Raw genomic sequence first — 23,812 nt, 5'->3', positions numbered from 1 at the left:
AGCTAGTGTCAAACTCACAGGGATCCTCCTGCCTCAGCCTCCCGAGTGCTGGGATTACAGGTGTGCACCACCACGTCCTGCCTTCTCTCTGCCTTTTACACAACATTAAAGCTGCATTTCCCTTTCTTGTTCCGTCGGCTTGCCTTCCAACCCGATTCTTTCTTCCACGTCTTTCCCACCAGCTCTGTGATCTCTGGGTGCTGTCCTGGGTGCTGTGCTTTTTCCCGGTCTGTAGGTGCTTCCAGCTGTTGGCCAGGTCTCCTTGGATCTCTTGGAGCACAGCTGCCCACTCTGCAGCGGCTCCTGCTGGGCTCCCTGGCTGCCCCTGCTGTGCCGCCCCTGCTCACTCCCATGCGGCCCCCAGTATCTGGTCAGTCACTGTGGGGTAGGCCTGAGGAGGGCAGGGCTTGGCATGTGAGTCAGGGGCCTGAGGTGTGGGCCGGCCTTGCCCCTGCCTGGCTGTACCGCCTTGAGCGAGTCACTGGCCACGACCTGTCCTGGGCCCTGTGTGCCAGGAATGGGTTGTGGGCTGGACTCCTCGGGAGTGCGGCAGCCACCCTGGATGACAGTCTGGGCCGCCGAAGTGTTCAGTGGTGTGTGTTCTTGATTTTCCCTTCTCAGACCTCCTTCCACCGATATCCCGTTTCTACCCCCTGCAGAACGTGTTCACCAAATGCCGGGCTTGCAGCTGTTATCTTTATACATTCGCATGTCTCCATCTCAGTCCCCGCAATTCAGTGGGTTCGTCTTGGCAGAGGTGCTGACCTGACATCCTGGTGATAAGGGAACCATTCAGTGGTGTGGCTTCACCACTGCGCAGTCAGGAGGCTGCCCTTGACCTTCCACCACCCTCCTTGGCCCAGCACCCCTTGTCCCCCTGCCTCTCGGGGTCCTGCCTTCCCCGGGCTGGCCCAGGTCTCACCCTGTTATGAAGCTTCCCTATAGCAGCCAGGCACTAAGAATTGAGAGACAAAGTGCAGAGACTTTTAATGCCTTTAACGTGAAACTTTAAGCACAGGTTTTGATCCCACGTGCCTGGGACCAAAAGTGGTGCTGAGTTTGTGTGTGTGTGTGTGTGTGTGTGTGTGTTAGAATATTTGCATATACATGATGAGATATTTTAGGGATACCTAAACCTAAACACAAAACTGATGTTTCATAGACACCTCATTCACATGTCCTGAAGGTAATTTTGTACAATATGTTTAATAACTGTGTACATGAAACAACACTTCGTAGTGTTGAATTTTCTACTTGTGATATCACACGAGCCCTCAGGAAATTACAGATTTGAGAACATTTCAGATTTTGAGGTTAGAGACGCTCAAGCAGCCACGCCATCAGGAGGCGCCACAGAAATGTGAGCAGACTTTACTGACCGCAAGCACAGCCCAGATGGACAATGCATAGACAGCCTGGGGTAAGAAGTGTGTGTGGAGATTTTTTTGTGTGTGTTTGTTTCCCAGAGAGGTTACAAATCTCCTGGAAACTAGTGTGGACCTATTTTTCATTTAAAAATAAATAATACCATTATGCAGATGTTAGAAATGTATCAAAAGAATAAGAAACTTTTATCTCCCTTTCCTAGTAGTGCTACTATTTATAGGGTTTTTTTTTTTTGGTTACATCTAGTTTTTTTGTAGTTCTGTTATGATTTAGGTGTATCAGTGTTATATTCTACTAGCATCATTTATATCAGAAGCATTTTTTCTTTGTGATTAGCTGTTATACAGCCATTTTCAGTGGTTCCAGAATATTCCTTTGTGGGTGAACCACAGCTTTCCTAGGTTCTATTCTTGAATCAACCTACATGAATATTTTCAACGTTTTATTGAGAAATCTAATTTTTTTTAAATTTTGACTAGGAAAGTTAATTACTAAAATGTCACATGTCCAAAATATATCATCAGTCTTTTCAGGGCATTTCTGAGTTTGTGTTATTCTTTGAAACTTTTTTAGAAGTTTACTTGTAAAAGCAAAACCATGTAGACGGAGAGTGATATATTTTAAACCATGCATGTGAATACACTGAGAGGACTGTCTCCTCGCATGGCGTTCTTTCCTGTCTGCTTTGGGACTTCAGCCTGGGCAGCCATCAGAAACAGGACAGTGGCCGGTGGTGGATGGAAGAGGAAGGCTGTGTCACCTCTTGCACCTCGGGCCGTGCACCCTTGGGTTCTCTCTGAGTAGCAGGAAGAGCTGGAGAGTTCTGTGGTTACAAATCAATCTTTAAAAATTATTCCAGAAAAACGCTAGCGTTATATTTCTGTTCAGAGCACTAATGTGAAGAAAACTTTATTGCGATGGACAAGCCACCCGGCTCAGAGGAATTTGGACTGACATTTGAGAAGTAGCTTGGCTCTGATTACCCTATGTTAATGTGAGAAACAGCATTCTCCAGCAGATGAGTGAAGGACATTTGCTAGCAGAGCTTTCTGGTTTAGACCTAGAACTAGTGTAATCCCTGTGCTGAGATTAGATTCTGGGATGACTTGATATCTATAGGGGGACTCTCCGTGTGCCAGTGAGGGCGGATAGGTTAAAAACCTCAGGGAAATGGGTCAGACCATTTGATGATCACCCCATTGTTTCACCCTGTGTGCAAAACCCGGTGGTTGCTTCATCCTGTGTCATGCCAAATGTGCTCATACCCCCGAATATATAGTCTCTGTCACCCTTTTATCAGAGCCGTATTATCCATTTGGTAAAGCTGCTTACTCTGCTGTCAGCTCTGTCCTACAAAGGACAGGAACCGTGTGTCACTGACGCTGGGCTACTGGCTGGCATCTGTCTTTCTTGTGGTTTGGAATTAACTTTCATGTTTCCTCTTTTGTGTATCAGTGGCACTTTACACACGTCTTTCCTTGTATGTCAGAACGCCAGTGGAGTAAGAGGTGGCCCGGTTGGCTCAGGGGCCACTGATTATAACTGACCTCGCCGAGCACTTTTTTTTATGCTTGCATGTTGTCTCTTTGCTACACGTACGCACGAAACAAAACAAGCAACAACAACTGAATTTCCATTGCTAACTTCAACGAAAGTTGATAAAAAGATCACTTCAGTCTGGTACCAAGATTGTAGATTCTACTCATCAGATAAGGGGGGCGGTATTTTTGCTTTGCAGCTAGGAAATAAAAGTAGTAGCTAGTGACAGTATGGAGAAGCAGGCCTTTTAGTTTTTAGGTCACAAGGAAGGTTTATGTGTGGGTGAGTGTGCTCTGCACCCATGCATATGTGTGGCTTGTGGGTACTTCGTGTATCAGAGCAGGATGAGCGTCATTTACCCTGCAGATGTGCACCACCCCCGAACTTTTATCAGAGCCCTATTATCCATCTGGTAAGGTGTGTGTCGGCTGTCACCAGGAGCTGCATGTTATTTGAAGCCACATCTCTATCCTTCGGGCTTTGTTTCCTGGCATTGTAAATTTGATTTTTACTAAAGCAAATCTCATTTTCACAGAAAAAACCTGAATCAGTGCAACTGAAACAAACCAGTGAAACAAAGAAAATCAGGGCCAGCTCTGCTCATACGTCAGCTGCTTTCCCCAGGGATGCTTTTATGTTCTTTCTTATTATGGCAAAATCTACATACCATCCTAGTTATCATTTTAACCATTTACCAGTGTACAATTCATGGTATTAAATATATTCACTATAATCATACCATCACCACTGTTACGAAACCCTCATCACCCCCAGCAAAAATTCTGTCCCTATTAAATAATAATTCCTCCTCTGCTCTCGGTAATTTCTGTTGTTGTCTGTTTGTATGAATTTGCCTATTCCAGGTGCCTCGTATAAGTAGAATCATACAATATCTGTCCTTCCATGTCTGGCATATTTCACTAAGCTTAATGTCCCTGATTTTCATTCGCTTTGTGGCATGGGTTAAAATGCCCTTCTTTTCATGGCTGTGTAGTACTCCATTGCAGGTACATGCCAGATGTTTATCTATTCAAGTCGTTGGACACTTGTGTTCCTTCTGCCTTCTGGCTGTGGTAAATGCTGCTGTGAACATGAGGGTACGAATACATGTTCAAGTCCCCACTTTCAATTCTTTTGGATAATGCATGAAAGTAAGATCACTGGGTCACGTAGTTGTTACCTTTAACTTTATGTGAAAGGGGCTTGACGTGTTGTGACTCAGGTGTCCTATGAAATGTCATCGTTTTAGAAGTACCCGTCCTTGCTGCCCACTTTCAAGCGGGCATTCTACCCAACTGCATCCCCATCATCACCTGACACATGCTTTCTGCAGCCTCCATGATCTTCTTAAGGCTCTAGCAGGAGTTTTCGTGTTTATTGGATTCCTAGAGAGAAGCCGGCCCTTGTGTCTTCCGCCCTTTCCTCTGTACTCCAGGCAGCCAAGCCCTGCTTGTTGACTGAATAAGTAATCTGTTCTTTTTCAGTGGTGGATACCAATGATCGATTTCTACGAAAAATAACGATTGGGCAGGCAAGCACAGAGAAGGGCTGTTCCCGGCAGGTAGGTGCTCCCTCTTCCTGGAGGCCACTCGTTCCTCCTCACCTCTGTTTCCACCATGTCTGCGTTCCTCCTCTCAGCAACTTCCCGTGCCCCATCCCCGCCTGTCCCAGCCACGGCTCCCCCATGTCACAGTGGGTTTCCGATTGGAGCAGGACCGGAGAGCGTCAGGAGGCGGGAGAACTCCAGGGTCCTCTTCTCCTTTGAGATGAGCCAGGCTGGGGGGCAGGGGTCTTTGAATATTTTATGGGAAACCCACGACTTTCTGCTGCATCTGCATAACGACTGACAAACGAGCATCGCAGACACATTACTTGCATTTCATCTACCAAAGCACGAAACAGTTATCAGGCTTAAGAGCACAGGGAGCGTCCCAGGGATAATGGGTTATCATCCAGATACAGGGAATGCAGGGGAAATGACGAGGTCTCCTTTCCTTTAATGGGCCTCTGCTGTGGGCCAGAGGCACTGAAGGAATATAAATTCACTCCATAATTTTTTAGGCAGGCAGAGCAGGCCTCTGATATTTTTTTCTTTTTTTTGTAATAAACTTTGTATTTTTGGAAAGTTTTAGATTTACAGCCTTTCCATTACGTTTTTATTAGCTATTTAAGAAAAAAGTCACTTTTCCTGCAATATCCAGTCTGCATACCAAACAGACTTTGGGACCTTTGGAAATACTTTGAAGTAAACATGGGGATGGGACTGAGAAGATGAACTAGGTCTAGGCACCGCCTTGCTCCTCCAACCCTGGAACTTGCTGGTGCTCACCCCAGTCAGTACCCGAGCTGAAAAGCAGAGCTGTTGCTGTGAAGCCTGGGGGAGTTTCCTAAGGATGAGAAGATGGAGGGCATTGGACTGGTGGGCAGAAGGACAGTGCAAACTGTGGCAAGAGTGTCTGAGGAGCCTCTAAATTCTGAGGCAGGAGGCACCTAGTTCTCAGGCCACGAGAGGCAGTCAGCGCTGGGGGCTGGGAGCTGGGACCTTCCTATAATACCTGAGCTGCCACAGCCTGCGTAGCTGTGTCACAGGCTGGGGCTGAGTATGATCCTCAGGCCAGTGACAATATCCCTGCCCAGCCCTGAGGGAACCAACGCACCCCAGCCAGAGCTGTGTCTCTACCACGCTCCCTGGCTGGCAGGTGTGGGTGACGGTGTCTTGTTCGAAGGAAGCTAGTGTATGTGTCCCCCTGGGGAAGAGGACAGCCTTTTGTCATTTGCACAGAGGATACCTGGGACCAGCAGGGCTGTGTGAGCGGCTCCAGTGTGAGAGGCCGAGCAGCAGCCCTGCTGCCCCAGGGTCTCAGCACACAAGCTGGGCTTATCCGGAGTTGGGCACGCAGACAGGTGAGACGGCAGCCAGGAAGCCCCTGGGCAGAGCAGGGCGCGGCGTGAAGGCTGATACAGATTCCCTAAGGAGAAGCGCCTGCGCCCAGGGAAACAAAATGGTAGGTCAACTGGCCAGCGTGTTGGAGGGCCGTGTGGTGGGTATTCTCAGAGGTTACGAGAGCTGTCAGGTAGAATAAGAACTGACTGCTTTAAATGGTGTGTGACAGTCTTGTACATAAAACTATGGTTGTCACAATAAAAATCCATTTAATAGGCTGAGTTGCCTCATACCTCCAGATAGGGCATCTAAGCTGAGAAATTATCTGAAAACACAATTTACAAGGGGAACAGATTGGAAAGAAGGGTTTAGGAAGCAGAGAGCAGCACACAGCAAAAAATTGTAGTCAGCACCCAGTAAGTATTGCAGGAGAATGTGCCTTCAAATAAAAGGCATAATTAATTTAAAGAAGTAACTAAAAGGTTTCTTGACCTGAAGGAAAACATGAGTTTTCATGCTATAAGACAAGACAGGACAGGATTAGTGAAAAAAGATTTATACCCACCAGGTTGAAACTTCAGAACACAGAAGAATTAAAAAGAATAATAACCCTAATAGCTGCCAAAGAGGAAGGGTCCTGATTAATCCCCAAGGAAGGAGACTTCTCCGCAGCACCAAACGCCAGGCAGCCTTGGGAAAATTGATTCAGGGATCTGAAGAACGATTTTTAAACCTCAAATCCTTCAGCAGAAAGAACACCAGCGTAAAACATACTAGAACTGAATATATAGGGGCTGGAGATATAGCTCAGTGGCATAAGTGCCTGCCTGGCAAGCGCAAGGTTGTGAGTTCGACCTCCAGTACCACCAAAAAAAAAAAAAAAAAAAAAATAGTAGAACTGAACATACACAATTAAGAAAGAGAAAATAAGCTGGTCAGAAGAAGTCAAACATTAGCAGATGCCACAAATAGGAAGTGTCCTTGACACAACATGCAGAAGCTATCAAGAAAGTAGATAATTTTGATATAATGAAAAATTAGTCTTCAACAGGAAAAAGTGACACAAGGCTTAGTGGGTTCAATCCACAGAACAAGAAAGAAAAAAAACCTGACACAAAAACATTAAAAGATCTCTAACATCCTAACCATCCTAACAGGGAATGTTTACAACATACATGATAAGGATTAGTATTACAGACATGGAAAAACCTGCCAGAAATCTATACTTAAATACTGTTTTTACTGTAAGGCTTTCCCCCGCCGCCTTATGTAAAACTGCCGTGACCCTCGTAGTCCCAACACTGTGGGAGGCTGAGGCAGGAGGTTCACAAGTTGCAGCCTAGCCTGGGTAATTCAGTGATTCAGTGAGACCCTTTCCCAAAATAAAAAACTTCTAAAAAGGGCTGAGGATGTAGCTAAGTACAAAGGCCCTGGGTTCAGTCCCAAGTACCAGGGAAAATACAAATAAATAAATAGCCTGTACTGATCTGTCCTACATAGTGTTAGTAGGTGTTCAGTAAATACTTGGTGAATAAATACTCTAAGTAGAATAAAAAGACAATTTGCAGATACAGAAATAAAATGCCATCATGCAGAGATTTGTAAAACTGCACATCAAAACCACAGTGAAGTATTACTGTGTCTGTGAGCTTATCGAGAGATAAATGGTTAATGCTAAACTTTCGCAAAGTGTAAGGAAATGGAGATTTTTTTTAGTGGGACCAGAAATTGCCAGAGTCTTTTTGGATGAAGGTTGTTAGTAATTAAAATTTGAAATAACCCAACAATTACTGCTTTGGGATCAAAATCATTTTGGAGGAAAAGGAAAAGAGATTATTGCTTGTGTGCAAAGAGAAAAAAGTTAATGATTGTATGAATTGCAGTTTTATTTGTAGCAGAATATTTGAAATAGTCCAAATGTCCATCATTACGGACTGAGCCATGTATGTGGAGCATCCCGTACACAGGAGTTAATCACAGTGATGTGTATATAGGTGAAGTGACATAAATAGAACTCTCACAATGACCGTGAAGTGAAAAAGGTTTTAAAAATCTAGTAGTCTGTGAGAAGTGGGTGAGGAAAGAAAAGGTATGGGAAGGAAGGTCTTTCCCCTTGTTGCTGCAGACTTTTGTACTGTGTCTAGTCCCTGGAAAGTTGGGAAATTAACAGTTGCTGTGGTCCTTGTATACATAGCCCTGTTGCATACATCAGCACAGCCAGTTCATAAGTAGGATTTACAGTGAGGAAAGTGGCGGTATGTTGACTGATTTTCCTAAAGTTATATTTTGTATTGCTTTGTACATATTTTCAAGTAAAAAAGGATTATATTATATTTAAGAACTTTAATTGCTTTCTTTTAACCATAGGACTTTATGGAGAACATTTAATATTATATAGAGCTACATCACCATATTTATCTTATCTAATAGATGTACTGTAATTGGTTTAGCATTTCCCTGCTAATGGGCATGTAGGATGTTTACAGGACTAGCTGTCCTATATAAGTGATAGTAAACGTAAGTGCATATTTGTGTGTATACTTTTCTTACAATATCTTTAGGACAAATCACAAGAGGTATGATGCAGAGCTCATGGATCAAATATCACAGGTTAGTGTACATTTCTTCCGGGAAAGTTAAATCAGCTGACATGCTAGACAGTATTGTGTAAATTTGTGATAATCTGATAAGCAATAAAAATCTCATTTTCCCCTTGATAGGATTTTGAAACATTTTATTTGCAAAACAATTGAGCAGTCTTCTACTGTGCACATTATTCAGTTAGTAAAATGAGTTTAATGATATTTAAATTGGCTCTGTTTGGGATTGTTTTGGTAATCGAGTTAAAAATTTTGTGAAATGGTAAAGCAGTGACAAATGAAGAATATGTATTTGTACCATAAACTCTGCTTCTGATTTACGCTGTTAATTTTTTTGAGAATATCCCGAGTCTTGTGTTTTACACAGAATTCTCAATATTTTTAGTCTTTGTCTTACAGGCACTGTTTATAATAAAACAGTAGTACAGAGTCCTTTATTTCATACAATGAAAAATCACTTATGTTTAGAGTGAGTTATATGGAGACTGTAATAATTGAATATAGTTGTATTTGGCTCTCAGGAAATATATTTTCACTAAGTTATTGACTAATGCAGTTCTCAGCAAGGAGCCAGGAAGCTCCTTTCCACCTTCCTACTTGGCATTGACGCCTCACGCAGTGACCCCTCCAGGGCGCAGCCATTTTTCTCTGTGTAGCCTTGAACCCGTCCGGCTGACATTCCCCTGGGGGAAAAGGGAATTAAGCAGAGCTTCATGAAGTGGTTTTGTGCAGAGAAGCTTTCCCGTGGCTGCAGCATGAGCAGGGGAAGGCACGCTCCTCGTGTCCCGTTGAGCTCCCTTCGGACTGCATACAGCCTGGAAGCAGAGCCAGGCAGGGAACAGGAAGTCCTGGGAACTTGTCACAGTCACCGCTCTCTGGTGTCTGTAGCTGGGAGCCTGGAGCTCTGACGTGGCCATACCTCGTGGGCAGCTGGAATTAGATTCTGTGGCTGCTGTGCTGAGCTGTAACTTTGGGAAACTGGCCTCACAAACCAGCAGGACTATCTTCTGGTACCACCTGCCCCGTATCTCTGCTGGAAGGAGCAGTGCGGCCTCCCTGACTGGCCTGTTGCCTCCAGCCGAGGCGATCATAGGCTGTTCAGTATGGCTGGAGCGCAGCAGTGAACCCCACCGTGCTCTCCCCTTTCATGGTGCTTCGACAGCCCAGCGATGGGGACACATTAGATAGGAAATGACACTGCCACTTAGTCACCAGTCAGAGACAGGCTGCACAAGTGTGCTGTGTGGCCTTGTGAGCAGGAGCCTCGTCCAGTGACTGCTGCCGAGCAGAGGAGCTTGTGGTCAAGGCGGGCAGCCACCCAGATGTCGCCCGGCACCACCCTGCGCGCTCTGCACACTCTGGCGCGCACACGCGCGCACACACACGCCTGAGACCCCGCCCCCTGTGGCAAGCGCCGTCCGTGCAGCCCCGTAGCTGACCGCTGCCTTTGCTTTGACCTGTTCAGGCGCAGTTTGACATTGCAGTGGCCAGCGAGATCATGGCAGTGCTGGCCCTGACAGACAGCCTCCAGGACATGAAGGAGCGGCTGGGAAGGATGGTGGTGGCCAGCGACAAAAATGGGCAGCCTGTGACAGCAGAGGACTTGGTGAGTATTACTCAGAGGCCCCCCGAGAGCTGCCCATCCATCAAGATGGTGAGGTTCTCTTCATCTCTGTCATGGACACACGGGGTGGGGATTCGGAGAATTGCTGCACACGTGTTCTTTTCCCACAAGCTTCTCTGCCTCGCGGCTTCGTGCTATTAAATGCAGTGAGAGCATTTATCGTGTGGTTGCACCTGGCTGCAGCCAGAATGCAGGACCCTCAGTTCATGAGAGCTTTTCACCATTCTCACCGGTCTTGATCTCTGCTTCTGCCCGGGCTGAGGTTGGTGTGTTTGGTGGCTTTTTAAAAACGTCCGACATACCCCTGCCTTCAGTGGGGGGCAAGTCACCTTTCCACGGGGTAGAGGAAGTGGCTCTGCCTTCAGGAAAAACGGGAAGCTATAGTTAAAATGGGCACATTTTCCTCCCCGACTGCTCCCAAGCTTGTGTGTTAGCGTCGTGCTTTAGGGTTGCATGTCATTAAAGCGCGTCTTGGCCTCCGTCAGTCTTACTCTTCTCACTCCTCTGTGGAGCGCAGAGCTATTCTCTATAAAGCTTTAACAGTGGCAGATGCACTGATGCCTGTTGCAGTGTTTAACTTGCTACCCTAACATCCCTTTTCGTTTTACCAACAACCCTTATGGTGGGCATGAGCCCCAGCTGCTGCCAGACATGGTGGCACACACCTGTAATCCCAGCGCTCGAGAGGCTGAGGCAGGAGGATCGCTGCAAGTTCAAGGCCAGCCTGGGCTACACAGTGAAACCCTGTGTCACAAAAAACAAAAGAAGAGAACCTCAGTTGCCCACAAGGGCCGACCTAGGGCAGCCATTACTCTAAAGGGAAGCTTACTTCCTCCATATGGGCCACGTTCAAGAATGGAATCTAAGAGGGAAACTGATGCGTAAAAAACAGTGGGGAAAGGGGCCAGGCGAAGTGACATTTCACTGGTGCACTCCAAGGGCAGAGGGTATGATCTGAGTCCTCTGCCAAAGTGCCTTGATTACTTTTTGGCGGCTTTTGAAGAAATGAGTCTGGGTGACTCATCTCACAAGCGCTGTCAAGGAGCAGGAGTAAGGGTGTTTCTGCAGCAGCCCGGTGGCCTCCGTAGTACTGTATAAGCTTGAGGTGAAAGCACAAATACGACTTATTGTAAAGGTGCTGCTTGTTAAAAATTACCCAAATCCCAGCATTTCTATCAAAAGAGCATTATAGCTTGGTATAAATGTGTCTCTCTATGTCCTTTCAGTCTTAGACTGTAACAAATACATGTCAGAAGGGTTTGCAACTTAGTAGTCAAATATTTCCTTAAGGTTATTTTTATGTTTGCTAAAAAATCTTAGATTCAGAACAAATCCAGAGTTTAGTCTTTTAAGTCTTGAGTGTGTGTGTGTGTGTGTGTGTGTGTGTCTTTTTGAGACAGGGTCTCGCTATGCAGTTCAGGCTGGCCTTGAGCTCACTTTGTAGCCCAGGGTGGTTTTGAACTGACAAGGATCCTCCCGCCTCAGCCTCCCGAGTGCTGGGAGTATAAGCGTGCTCCACCACGCCTGGTTTGTGTGTTTCTTGTTTGCAAGAAAAGTGCCTAATTTCTTCATGCTATGTTTTGTCCAGTTGGAGCTACCAACTGAAGGTCATCACTAGAAATCTGAGGGTGAATTTTAGAAGCTGCTCGGTTTCTTCCAGATATGTCATTCTTAGTACGCTGGAAGATGGCCAGACTCTCCCCGTGGACGTGGGGTAAGGGTACGGGTGACGTCCCTCACACAGGAAATAGCCCCGAGGGCTTCCTCCATGGGCGAAGCTCTCTCCTTGTGGATCGGTACCACCCCACTCGGAAAATGCCCCCGCAGATGAGGTTCACTGTGGGAGCTGAGCAGGTGGTCACATAGCTGAGACGACCCCGGAGAAACGTCAGCTTCCTTCCTCTGGCCTCTTGATCCGTGTAGTATTTATGTTCCCTACAATATGTATTTTGTATAGTAAGATAGGGAATTTATTGGCATTTTAAAGGAATCTTAAATGACTAAATATTATCAAAACAGAAACTACTCAGATAAGAGAAACACTTGATATTGTTGGTGATAGGAGTAGGGGGAAGGCCTGCCTTCTGGGGTGATGCAGGTGCCCTAGATTGTGCCACTGTGCCTGTTAGAGCTGCGGGGACCGCAGTGAAAGGGTGCCATGCGCTCTGCAGTGAGGGCCGGCGCTATCTTTTCTCCTCCTTTAGGGCTGCGGCCCCAGGCCTATGCTCATGTTGGGGCCTCCTGAGAAGTGCTGACTGACAGGGAGGGGCAGTACTGTGGGAGGAACCCCTGGCCTTCACACTGAGCTCCATCCCCAGCCCTTTTTATTTTGAGCCCTGGTCTCCCTCAGGTTTCCAGGCTGGGCTCAAACTAGCGATCCTTCTGCCTCAGCCTCTTAAAGTGCCAGGGTTACAGGCCTGTGCCACCACTCCCAGCTGTATTTGTTGAAAAGAGCAAGGTGCTGCTCAGAGTCCTTAGCAAAGAAAGAAGAGGTTTTTCTGAAAAAAGAAATTAACCAGTGGCATCTCATTAAAAAAAAAAAAAAAAAAAAAAACTAACTGGACCGGGGATGTAGCTCAGTGGCATAAGCGCTTGCCTGGCAAGACTGAGGTCATGAGTTCAATTCCCGGTACCAAAAAAAAAAAAAACTAAAGTAACCACATTCTATTCTTGGGCACAGTGTTTCCCCTGATTCTCATGTATCTTCCCTGACCCCGTTTCTTCTCTTGAAGGGGACTTGGAGGGACGTTTGGTAGAATTAGGAAAATGCAGCCACCTCTCCGCTGTGTGCAGCTCTAGCCACAGAGGGGTGAGAGTTTCACACCTTTCAGGTGCAGACTGGGAGCCTTTCCAGCACAGCTGTCTGAGCCAGAGTAGAGCCCAGTGCTTCCCCTGACCTCTCTCCACTCGCGCCCTGTAATACCTGGGGTTTCGGTCTTCATCTTACTTCTTTGGACAATGAAAACAGAATGTGCCTAGGTGACAGGAAATACGTTCAGAATATATATGAATACTCAGGAAGCCAGATGTGGTGGGGCACACCTGTAATCCCAACACCCAGGAGGCTGAGGCAGGAGGATCCCTGTGAATTAGAGACCAGCCTGCATGTACTACATTTTGAGACCCTATCTTTAAAAAAAAAAAAACAAAAAACTTAGGCAGATGTGTTTTGGGGACACTCCCTCAACGTCTTCCCAGCAGGTCAGGAGAGAAGAGCCAGGACTCCTGTTTATCCACAGCCCGGCCATCATTCTTGGCTGTGGTGGAGGGCAGGTGGCCAGAGATAACATTCCTGTGTCCCCTATATCTTTGTCTCCTGGAGCGCAGGGCTGAGGGCAGCCTGTGGGGATGCCAGCCTAGAACTCAGTCTGTCAGAAAGGCCTCAGGGTCACCCCTGCCCATCCTTTGTCAGTAATGGAAGTTTCTTTTTTCTTTTTCTTGCCTGCAGGGAGTGACAGGTGCTTTGACCGTTTTGATGAAAGATGCAATAAAACCAAATCTGATGCAGACCCTTGAAGTAAGTAATTTTTTGTAGTAGTCATTTCTAGCATTTGTCTCCATTTGATTGCCTCTGTGACCCCAGAATGTGACATCAGAATGACTCCTTAATCATCTGAAAAAAATGTTAAAAATGAATGTATAGATTCTTAGGTGTGATTCACATCTTGGCTCAGTTAACCAGAGTGGGAAGTCAGTATCTGTCTGTGGGGCTGAGGATATAGCTCAGCGGCATAAGCGCCTGCTTGGCAAGCGCAAGGTTGTGAGTTCAATCCCAGGTACTGCCAAAAAAAAATCTGTCTAATATCTCAACAGGTTGTGTGACCATGTTCGTGTGGCATTTTCTGTGTTGCAGTTTTTCTTTTGCTTCATCCCTCAGTCACTAGGTTTTGGATTTTGTGGTTTGTTTGGTTTTTCCCAAGCAAAGTACAGTAAATGGCAGCAAGTGTTTTCTAGGAAACTGTGGGGATGCCAACTTCACTTTGAGGAAAATATTATTTCGGTACTTTTGTATAAAAACATTGAGCTGAAGTTTTTCCATCAAGACACCTCTGTTTTGATCTCGTTTTCTAAGCCCTGGTCATACTCAGTTGATTTAGGGACTGTCCATTTCCTTCCGCTTGGCTAATCAGACCCCAAGATTTAGGCCCAAACAAGGGGGCTGGCTCTGGGTCATGCTGAGCAAAGAGATGTGTTGCGGGGAGGGACCTGGTGGGGAGATGAACTTGTCCTGGCAGGTGTTTTCACAGACAGCTCTCTGGAGGAGAAGTCCCTTGTTGGTACCGTTTGCTGGTTTTCTAGTAAACCTTTCCATTATGGCCTGTTTCCAACTCCCTTCCGGATGTCACCAGATGCGGAATTGGGAGGATTTTTGCACCACCATTGGTACAGATGGGCTGCCTCTCCTCAAGCTGCAGTGGGGGAGACAGCGAAGCTGCCAGAGGCCAAGTTTGCTGGGGACACAGCAGACACACAGGTGGAATGTCCGCCGTGTTTTCAACCCGCAGAAGGCCGCGTTGGAGTGCACGCTGCTGTTTACAGCTGTGACCTGGCCTTACTTAATACGCCAGCCTCAGTTCCCCCATGTAAAGTGCGCTAGTGATGACAGCTAGCCCACTGGAGTTACTTTGAAGACTAATACTTATTTACCACGTGACGTGGGCCCGTTAGAGGAGGTGCTGAGGACGCAGCAGGAAATGATACAAAGTCCTGGCCCTTCGGCGGCCTCTAGTCTGGTGCGGGAGACAAATAATTTTACCACCTGTAGTCGCAGAAGGGCCGAGGAGGAGGAATGGGGAGCATGAGGGACACGGGCGTGCATCTGAGTAGCTGCTACCTGCCTGCTCATCAAGTGAGGCCCTGGCAGAGAGGGAAGTCACCAAGGAAGTGAGGTGTGTGGGCCTGAGGCAGAGGGTGCCCGCTGAGCAGCGGCCTTGGGCAGGGCTGCACCCCAGGGACTGAGCAGGGGGAGTCGTGAGCCAATAAAGCCAGAGCTGCAAGGGGCCAAGTGTGGGCGCAGCGCGGAGGCCTCCCCTGAGTGAGGAGGTTGGGGCGCAAGCGCTGCTTTGGTGGAAGCCTGCAGCCCCAGGTGAAGGGGAGTGGGGTACGGCAGGCGCCGGAGGCCTCCCTTCTCTGATCACCAGTGCACAGACTCGCTCCGCCCTGCGCTGTCCAAAAACCACCCAAGCCAGTCCCAAGAACTAGAGCAGTTGTGTCCTGACATAAAACCCGCTTCGCTGGCACTGCGGTCCCCGCTGACCAGCCCCAGCTGCTGCGCGTCCTAAGGGACCTTGTCAGGGCCCGCCCCTCTGTGTGACCACATCTTCCTTTCTCTCTGACCTGACGTGGCAGGGTCGGCACCGCTCACCGTGTGTCCTTTGGACTTCTGGCACCTAGTCTTTTGGGAGTACTGGGCTCAATCCCCAGCACCACCAAAAGGAAGCAAAACGAAACAAATAAACACATTTTTTTAATAAACAAGAAACTTATTAGAGATAATCGATTATTTTAAATAACTATGTGTTGTGAGGAAAATTACTTGCACCTCTAAGACATTTCCCATGCTGAAAGTTTCACATCTAATGAGTGAATTAATAATTGGACTATTCCTAAGCACTTCTTACCAAACTCACATTTGTGTCTATTTTTCAGTTAAGGCATAGGCTGCTTTGAGATGACTCGAACAGGTGGTTGGCCTTGTTTAAAAGATAGAACACAGCCGGGCGTGGTGGTGCATGCCTGTAATCCCAGCACTTGGGAGGCTGAGGCAGGCAGATCATTGCGAGTTTGAGACCAGCCTGGGCTACAAAGTGAATTAATAATTCAAGGGCAGCCTGAACTGCAGAGCAAAACCCTGTCCCAAAAAGACAAAAAAAAAAAAAAAAGATAGAACACAGCGTTCACTTTAAGAATTTGCATGCCCAGCCACATTCGGTGGCGCAGGCCTGTAATCCCAGCACTCAGGAGGCTGAGGCAGGAGGATCATTGCAAGTTCGAGACCAGCCTGGGCTACAAAGTGAACTCAAGGGCAGCCTGAACTGCAGAGCAAAACCCTGTCCCAAAAAGACAAAAAAAAAGAAAAAAAAAAATTTGCATGCCTAAATTCTACTGTCTTGAATCTGCATAGTCACTCCAGGATCAACATAGCTAATCATGATCCTGGGAATTTACATTAATAGTTAATCTGAAAACCTCTGGTGGTCTGCGAATTGTGCGCTGTTTCTGAACACACCTGATCACACACCTGATCGTTAATCACGTGGGAGGCTGTCACAGGCTGCGGTGCTGCAGGCTTCCAGGAGACCAGTGGCTCCCAGCCTGGCCGCACTCGGAAGCCCCTGGGAAGAAGGTAGGGTACGGACTGGAGCCAGGTCCGCCCAGACCAAGAGAACCAGACATGGTGGGGGGGTGTCAGGCCTGCTTACCCCAGGAGAGCCTCATGAAGAGCCAGGCTGAGAGCCCAATGGAGGGCTTAATTCAGCATGAGCAAGAAATTGAGAGATGTCAGTATTCTCCTGGGTTAAGCATACACTTGCTGGAGAGCACTGTCCAGTATAGCAGCCATTGGTCACATGCGGCTACTTCAGTCCAAATTACAATTGAATAAATAAAATGAGATATTCATTCTCTCATTCCTGTTAGCCACAGTCTCTTTTGATAGCCATGTTTTAAGTGCTTAGTAGCTACATGTGTCCAATGGCTGTTGTACAAAGTTCTTCTCTTTTTTCTTTTTTTGAGACAGAGGGCCTTACTATGTAGTTCAGGCTGGCCTTGAACTCACTATGTAGCACAGGCTGACCTCACACTAAGTACAGTCCTCCTGCCTTGGCCTCCCGGGTGCTGGGATTACAGGTCTGCACCACCACACCCGGCTGTAGATAGTTCTTTTGGACCAGGCTCTGTTGAGCTCTGATAAGCAGGGAACTAACTGAAGTATTACTCTTATGAAGTGTTTGCAAAGTCCGTTATGGAGAATATGCATAGCTTGGTCATCTTGAGAGGCCCAGACAGTTTCTGCAGTACTTTCTTAAGTGTTCTACATGTAAAACAAAATGCTGAACTCAAGATAAATATTTTTATACCTTTGAATTAGTCTCAGAATGTCTTATACAATGTATTCAACTCAAAGAGCTGTATTTTATAGCTACATCCATCATTGAATGTATATATATGTATACATAGATCCTTGTGTTTGAATATCTAGCAATGATGTTTTAATAACTTTTCCATTAAAACTCCACAGTGGGAGTTTCAAAAACAGAGCTGTAATCTTGATTTAGTTATTAATCTACTGTGGGCCTTGAGACATTCCTTTAATCCCAGAAAGGGCCGTAGGCTTCCTATGTGAAGAGGAGGTTGACCCCTTCTTGTCCTCGTATTTTGTGGCTAAAGGTTTTCTAGCTAACCCCACCTCCCCACCCCTAAGCACCCCCCCTAGAACTGGTAAAATGAACTAAGAACCTTTATACTGAGTTACTCAGCCCTTTTCCATATGCAGATGAGGTCTTGTTAAGTTGTTAAATTGTCCAGGCTGTGCTAGAACTTGTGGTCCTCCTGCCTCAGCCTTCCAGCATGGTGGAATTAAAGGCGTGGACCACCATGCCTACCTTGCTAAAACTGCATTGATTCACAACTATAAGAAGCTTTCTCCAGGTACAAAGTTAGAATGATGGTGCTGGGTGTGGTGCACATGCCTGTAATCCCAGCACTTGGGAGGCTGAGGCAGGAGGATCCTTGTGAGTTCCACACCAGTCTGGGCTACAAAATGAGCTTGAGGCCAGGCTAAACTGCATAGCAAGACCCTGTCTCAAAAAAAAGAAAGAATGGTGTTTACCACAGGGTGAGTGTGGGAGGGAATAAAGACAAGTCGACCAGGTGATACATAGTTCTAGTTAGAGAAGAGGCAAGTTTTTTGAGATCTGTTGCACAGCAAGGTGAACATAATTAATAATAATGTATTATACAAAGTCTGGCAAAAAATGCATGTACACTTCAGTTCACTGTACTAATAAATGTCTGGAAGCTAACAGCCACCACTGCGAGCACCTCTTGTAATTGTAGGGGCCAAAGGTAACTTGTATTAATCTCATGTTCTCACTACACATATAAAGATAAATATGTGAGATTATGGACTGGTGAATTCCCTTGATTTAATCCATCCTGGTTATGTAACAAACCCCTGATGAGGAGAGAAGGTTTGCTTTGGCTCCTGGCTGTGGAGGTTTCAGTCTGTGGTCACTTGGCACTATTGGTTTGGGCCTGTTGTCAGGCAGCGTGTCACGGTAGGAGTTCGAGGTGGAGCGGAGCCACCTACCCCACACTGGCACACAAAGAGAAAGAGACCGGGGCCGCACATCCTCTCTAAGGAGACTGCCATGACCTAAGACCTCCCAGTACACTGACCGCTTTCCAGCAGTGCCAACCTGGGCCCTGGGGGACATCCTGCAAGCAAAGGACAGCATGATCATTCCACAGCGCACGCATACGCCCGAACACTGCAGTTCACCCCTTAAAGGTGTGCAATGATTGTCATTTAAGCAAAATTTAAATTAAAAATACTTTGCTAACACGTTAGTTATATTATCTAGAAAATCAGGAAAGTTCCACAAAGGATAAAAGTTGTTTTCTCGAAGTCGTTTCCATAAGATGCTGCTTTGGATCTAGTAGCAACTTGGAATGGTTATCCCAGGAATGGAGATATTGGGGCCGACTCAGCTGCACCCATCACCCGTGTCCCTGGAGACCGAGGCCCAGCGCTTCCGCGACAGACAGCTGAGGTGTGGGTTCCAGGGTAGGGGAGGATGGGAAAGCCAGCCGGCCATCCAGGCCGGAGCCTGTGACCTGTCCTCGAGAAAGCTTACCACCTCCGTACGTAGTAGCAGCAACACGCTCAGGTCAGCAAGGATAGAAGAGCAAGGAGGCTTCAAGGCGTTTTTATTTATTTATTTATTTTGTCTTTTTGAGACAGGGTCACACTGTGCAGTTCAGGCTGGCCTTGAGCTCACTTTGTAGCCCAGGCTGCTCTCAAACTCTCTTTTTTTTTTTTTTTTCAAACTCTCAATGATCCTCCTGCCTCAGCCACCCGAATGTTGTGGTTACAGGCGTGCGCCCCCATGCCCGGCCTTTTGCATCTCTCTTTTTTTTTTAAGGCATTTTAAAAAATATTTTCTACAGAGTACTCAAAAGGTTTCTCTAGATGGAAGTAAGAAATTACTTACTTAGAAAGATGGAGCCGTAGATGCTGACACACATCTATAAACGGGTGCATCTGAGTGTTGCAGCCCCAGCTTTATATCCATGTACAGCACTGTGACCTTCTCGGATATAATTTCCCTCCTGAGGATTTTCAGAGGCAGAGTAAATAGAAAACTCACATAGTGGCTTTGAGAAACTTGGTCCTTTTTTATTCTCAGAGGTGATTTTCCTTTCATAACTTTCTTCCTGCTTTTGTTCAGCTAACAGCCTGTCAGGGTTCGTGGGAATTTTCCGTGGCTCTCAGCCCCCCGGCCCCCGTGGCTCCCAGCCCTTTCCCGCGGCAGCAGAGGCGCAGCCTGTATTTTCACAGGTGGAGCGGAGCCTTTGTGTGCAGACTCTGATGGCCCTGGCCGGCCTCAGCAAAAAGCCTGACCATTTTAATGCATGAGAGTAAACACTTTTTAGATGTGGCTAAAGTCTGTTGTCATTAATAAAGGGAAATGTGAAGAAATGGCTTTAAAATTTAATATATTGAGATTATGTTTAAATAATTAAAATCTGAAGATGTTTATTTCCTTATATTGGTTCCTATTGTATTTTTTATTAATAAAAATTACTGTGATATTTTACTATGAGTGAAATTTTTCTTTACTTTTTCTTTTCTTTACTTTATTCTAATGATTACCAGATTTCTAACATGTACAATAGTTAAACAAGGAAAAAATAGAAACAGAACTTTTAAAAATAAGAAAACAAACTTTATTATCAAAATAAAAATGGCCTAAAAAAAGTCTAAACTTAATCTTTATGTAGTTGGTATGCCATGATTCCTACAATTGATTCGTATGCTTGAGATTTTTCTTGAACTAATTTCTTAATGGTGGGGGGGAATAAAGAAGCCTCTTAGACCAGCAGAGTCTAACTCCATTCCTTTAAAAAATATAATGCAAACAATATGAAATAGGATAGTTTCTTTCATAGTTACTGAGACAACTAACAGTAGGTAATCAAAATTATAGTAGGAAATGACTAGTATAATTTAGTCTCTGGTTCAGCATTAAATAGAATAGCACTGTATTAAGAATTTGGAGTAGGGTGTGGTGGTACATGCCTATAATTCCAGCACTTTAGGAGGCTGAGGCAGGATGGTCATAAATTCCAGCCCAGCGCTGGGGATATAGCTCAGTGGCACAAGTGCCCGCCTGGCACACACAAGGTCCTGAGTTCCATTCCCAGTACAAAACAAACAAGTAAGTAAATAAATAAATTAATAGATTCCAGCCCCACCTGGGCAATTTAGTGACTTTGGTGAGACCCTATCTCCAAATAAAAAAGGACTGGGGCTGTATAGTTCAGTGCGAGGTCCCTTGGTTCAACTCCCAGTACCACCCCCAGGTGCTCTTCTGAGTAAGTCAGAGTGTTGTGACTGTCTTCTAGAGATCTTGTACATTGAATTTGCAGTGTAAGTAAAAGCAGAATGACTTGGTTAAGTCTGAAAAATCCCCAGCAGTATGTTCCATATTGTGTGCTCCAAATCGGTCTTGAGTTCTGTTTTTCTACCTGTCTTTTGGAGTTTTAATTTGTCCTTCTGCTTCTGTAGGGGACACCCGTCTTTGTGCATGCTGGCCCCTTTGCTAACATCGCTCACGGCAACTCTTCCGTGTTAGCTGATAAAATTGCCCTGAAACTGGTTGGTGAAGAAGGATTTGTGGGTAAGTCATTGCTTCTAAGCTTATTTGTACAGTATTGATGCTCTCTGAAAGGTAACGACTTGGCTAGAGTACTGACATGAAATGTGTTCTTTTAGACCCACCTTTCATAGATGGTCTCTGTATTTAGTAAAAAGCCCTAAGGTCTGGTTTATTCCAGTAAAATCATTTTAAGGTTGAGCTGTGGATTCTGAATTCAAGTACATTTGCATTTGAATATAGCCTCTAACATTTGTAAACTGAGTGACCTTGGACACATTTTAATTAACACTGGGCCTCAGTTTTCTCTTCTGTGAAATGGTAACGTAGGGCTGTGATGGAAACGACATGAGGTTATTTAGTCATCCTGCGTAGTACTTGTGGAGAATGTAGCAGCCGATAGGAGCGCGTTATTCGGAGCTGGGATTCAGGGACGCGCGAAGCTGACCTAGGCCCTGCCTGGTGAAGGGCACTGTCCAATGGCTGGTGCAGCAGAAAGGAGACCGTGCTCATTAATCGCAGGTCATTAGCAGAGGAACGCTAGTACTGCACGGAAACTGAGTCCAGTTTTCTCTCCTTGGAGTCTTGGTCTGATTTTGTTAACTAATGGCTAGAGGTTTCCCAGCCGTGAGACGTGGAAAGTTTTACTTGGTGGGACTGCAGACTTCTGCTGCTGTCAGAAAGGGCGCTTGCTGTACAGTTCCCTCAGGTAGTGCCAGCCCCAGTCTCAGCCCTGACAGGAAGGTGTGGGAAACGAAAAACACAGACTTGTGGAAGAGCTCCTTCGTTTGACATACGAGGGGTTTACACGGGCGGATTTCCACGGTTCCCATCCGTACATCCATGCCCACCACCAAGAATAGCAGTTGCTCCGTTCACACAGATGACGAGCCTCGTGTCAAACTCAAAAATAAGTTACACTGCTCAAAAAAGGCTGCTGAGCAGAAGACCCCAGCTTTGTACTTTCACACTTCGCATCATAAAGTTCATTCACGGTAACCGAAACTATTTGGAGCTCCTTGTAGATGTGAAGTCAGGATCAAGGGAGGATTTATGTAATTCCATCCCTCCAAGGTCTGAATAATACAGTAATCATGCACTTTCCTGCTTCATTACCAAATCCACCGTAAGAGTAGCTCGACATGCTGTCTAAATGGATTTGCTCAATTGATCACACGTTACTGCAGAGCTAATGGACCAGGAGGCGGGAGCAAGGCAGGCACTGAAAAGTCAGGCGCGTAAGTGGAGTGGTGGTTCTAATGCATCAGCTCTGCAAGTAAAAGCCTCTAGAAAAAAGGCTCTTATTTTATGCTGACCGAGGTCTCTGCGGCAGTACCAGCCCTTACTTTGTCAAACATGTATTTATAGCATCTTATGGGGGCAAATTATCTTTAAAGGTATATGTTGACGATGTATGCAAAACAGGCTAGCTCTTTGTGTGACCTTGGATGAGCCATTAGCCTCTGGGTGTGTCCTTTGTAGACATTCTCAGGCATGAGAAGAAGAATTGAGCCCGACGGGGAGTGGCTTAGGGTGTGGCCCTGCACTCAGCGTTAGAAGTGGCAGTGTGACCTGAAGCAAGTCACTCAGCTTCCCTAGGGTTCCAGTTTTTCTTTTGATAAAAGAACACCTGTGTTAAGAGTATTTTAGCAAGTAGTGTCCAGGCAGCAATGAGATGTAAAACATAGGGCGCCGTGCAACTGTCAGCAATGGTGCTAGTCATTTCTCTAACCCTTTCTAGTCCAAGGGGCTGTAAGTGGGGAAGATCACAATGCCAGTGAACTTGTCCATGGTCAGAGGGTTTAGAGGGCAAGCTGTAGTGTCAGAGTACCCAGGGTACCCAGCCCCGCTCCTTCTCAGCCATACAACTTTAGACTCGTTAACCCTTCAGTGCCTCAGTTTTCCTGTCTGTAAATTGGGATTTTAATAGGTTTGAAAGGGTGAAATGAGACCACGTAAGTCTAGCCCTGATGTAGCACAAGATCATTCAGAGCCACTCCTCCCTGTGTTACTGATCCATAACTAATGAAGTTTACATTTTCTTTTTTGTTTGTTTGTTTGGTTTACTTGGGGAGGATGAAAATATACAGCACATAAAGTGTACACCACATAATTTTATCTTCTTATCCATTTTAAATATATGATTTAGCAGTGAAGTTCATTCACATGGTTGAACAACTGATCTCCAGGCTTCCTTTCATCTTGTAAAACTGGATTCTGTGCCCATCACACATGCCCAGGGCATCTCCTTGGCATCCAGCACTCAGCCTTCTGTCTCTGTGAACTTGAGTCCTCCGGGCAGCCCGTGTGTGGGAGATCGTACTGTCTCTGTCCTTGTGTGACTGGCCTATTTCAGTTAGCAGAACGGCCTCGAGGTTCACCGTGCTGGGTGTCGGAATTTTGTTTTCAAGGCAGGATAATAAACTGTGTATGTGTAAACCACATTGCCATGGTCCATTCACCCATCAGTGGAGGTGCTTCTTGGATTTTGGGGATAATGTTGCTATGAACATGGGTGTACAAATACCCTTTCTTATGACTTTGCAGGTCCAAAAGTCATAACACTGCACAAACGTGCAACTTACATAAATGCATGCAGACCACAGTCCAGCGCTGAACTCTCAGAGAGCTGCTGTATCAGCGCCGCACGCCACTGGCACGGGGGCAGCAAAGGTGCACGCAGAGCAGCTGGAACGGGGTGCGGTCAGGAGGGACCACTGTCCCCAAGTGCCTGCTCAAGATTGGAGTTGGGGGCCTGGTTTCTTCCCAGCCCTTTGACGAAATTTGTGGTAGTTATATTTCAGCTAATATCTGGTCCATCTAAAGAAAATTTTTTTATTCCTCTTGTCACTTTCAGTAGGAGAATTGCCATTTTAATAAGTAATGTATCCAGTTTTTT

The 23,812-nt window shown here is 46.1% G+C and overlaps 1 protein-coding gene across 1 annotated transcript in view; it reads left to right on the top strand.

The window, feature by feature from the left end:
- The window catches only part of Mthfd1l (methylenetetrahydrofolate dehydrogenase (NADP+ dependent) 1-like), a gene marked incomplete in the record, with an annotated part of 189,260 nt that overhangs the window by 65,172 nt on the left and 100,276 nt on the right, over positions 1–23,812 (top strand). The window contains 4 exon segments of the mRNA XM_013517397.1: positions 4,410–4,486; positions 9,875–10,015; positions 13,482–13,550; positions 20,826–20,937. Of these exon segments, the coding sequence (XP_013372851.1) occupies positions 4,410–4,486; positions 9,875–10,015; positions 13,482–13,550; positions 20,826–20,937 (399 nt within the window).

This window comes from Chinchilla lanigera, unplaced genomic scaffold (assembly GCF_000276665.1).
Source record: "Chinchilla lanigera isolate Chin_1 unplaced genomic scaffold, ChiLan1.0 scaffold00038, whole genome shotgun sequence".
NCBI classification, from domain to species: domain Eukaryota; kingdom Metazoa; phylum Chordata; class Mammalia; order Rodentia; family Chinchillidae; genus Chinchilla; species Chinchilla lanigera.
The sequence above is the reverse complement of the archived record's forward strand: the minus strand, read 5'-3'. Positions and strand labels throughout refer to the sequence as shown.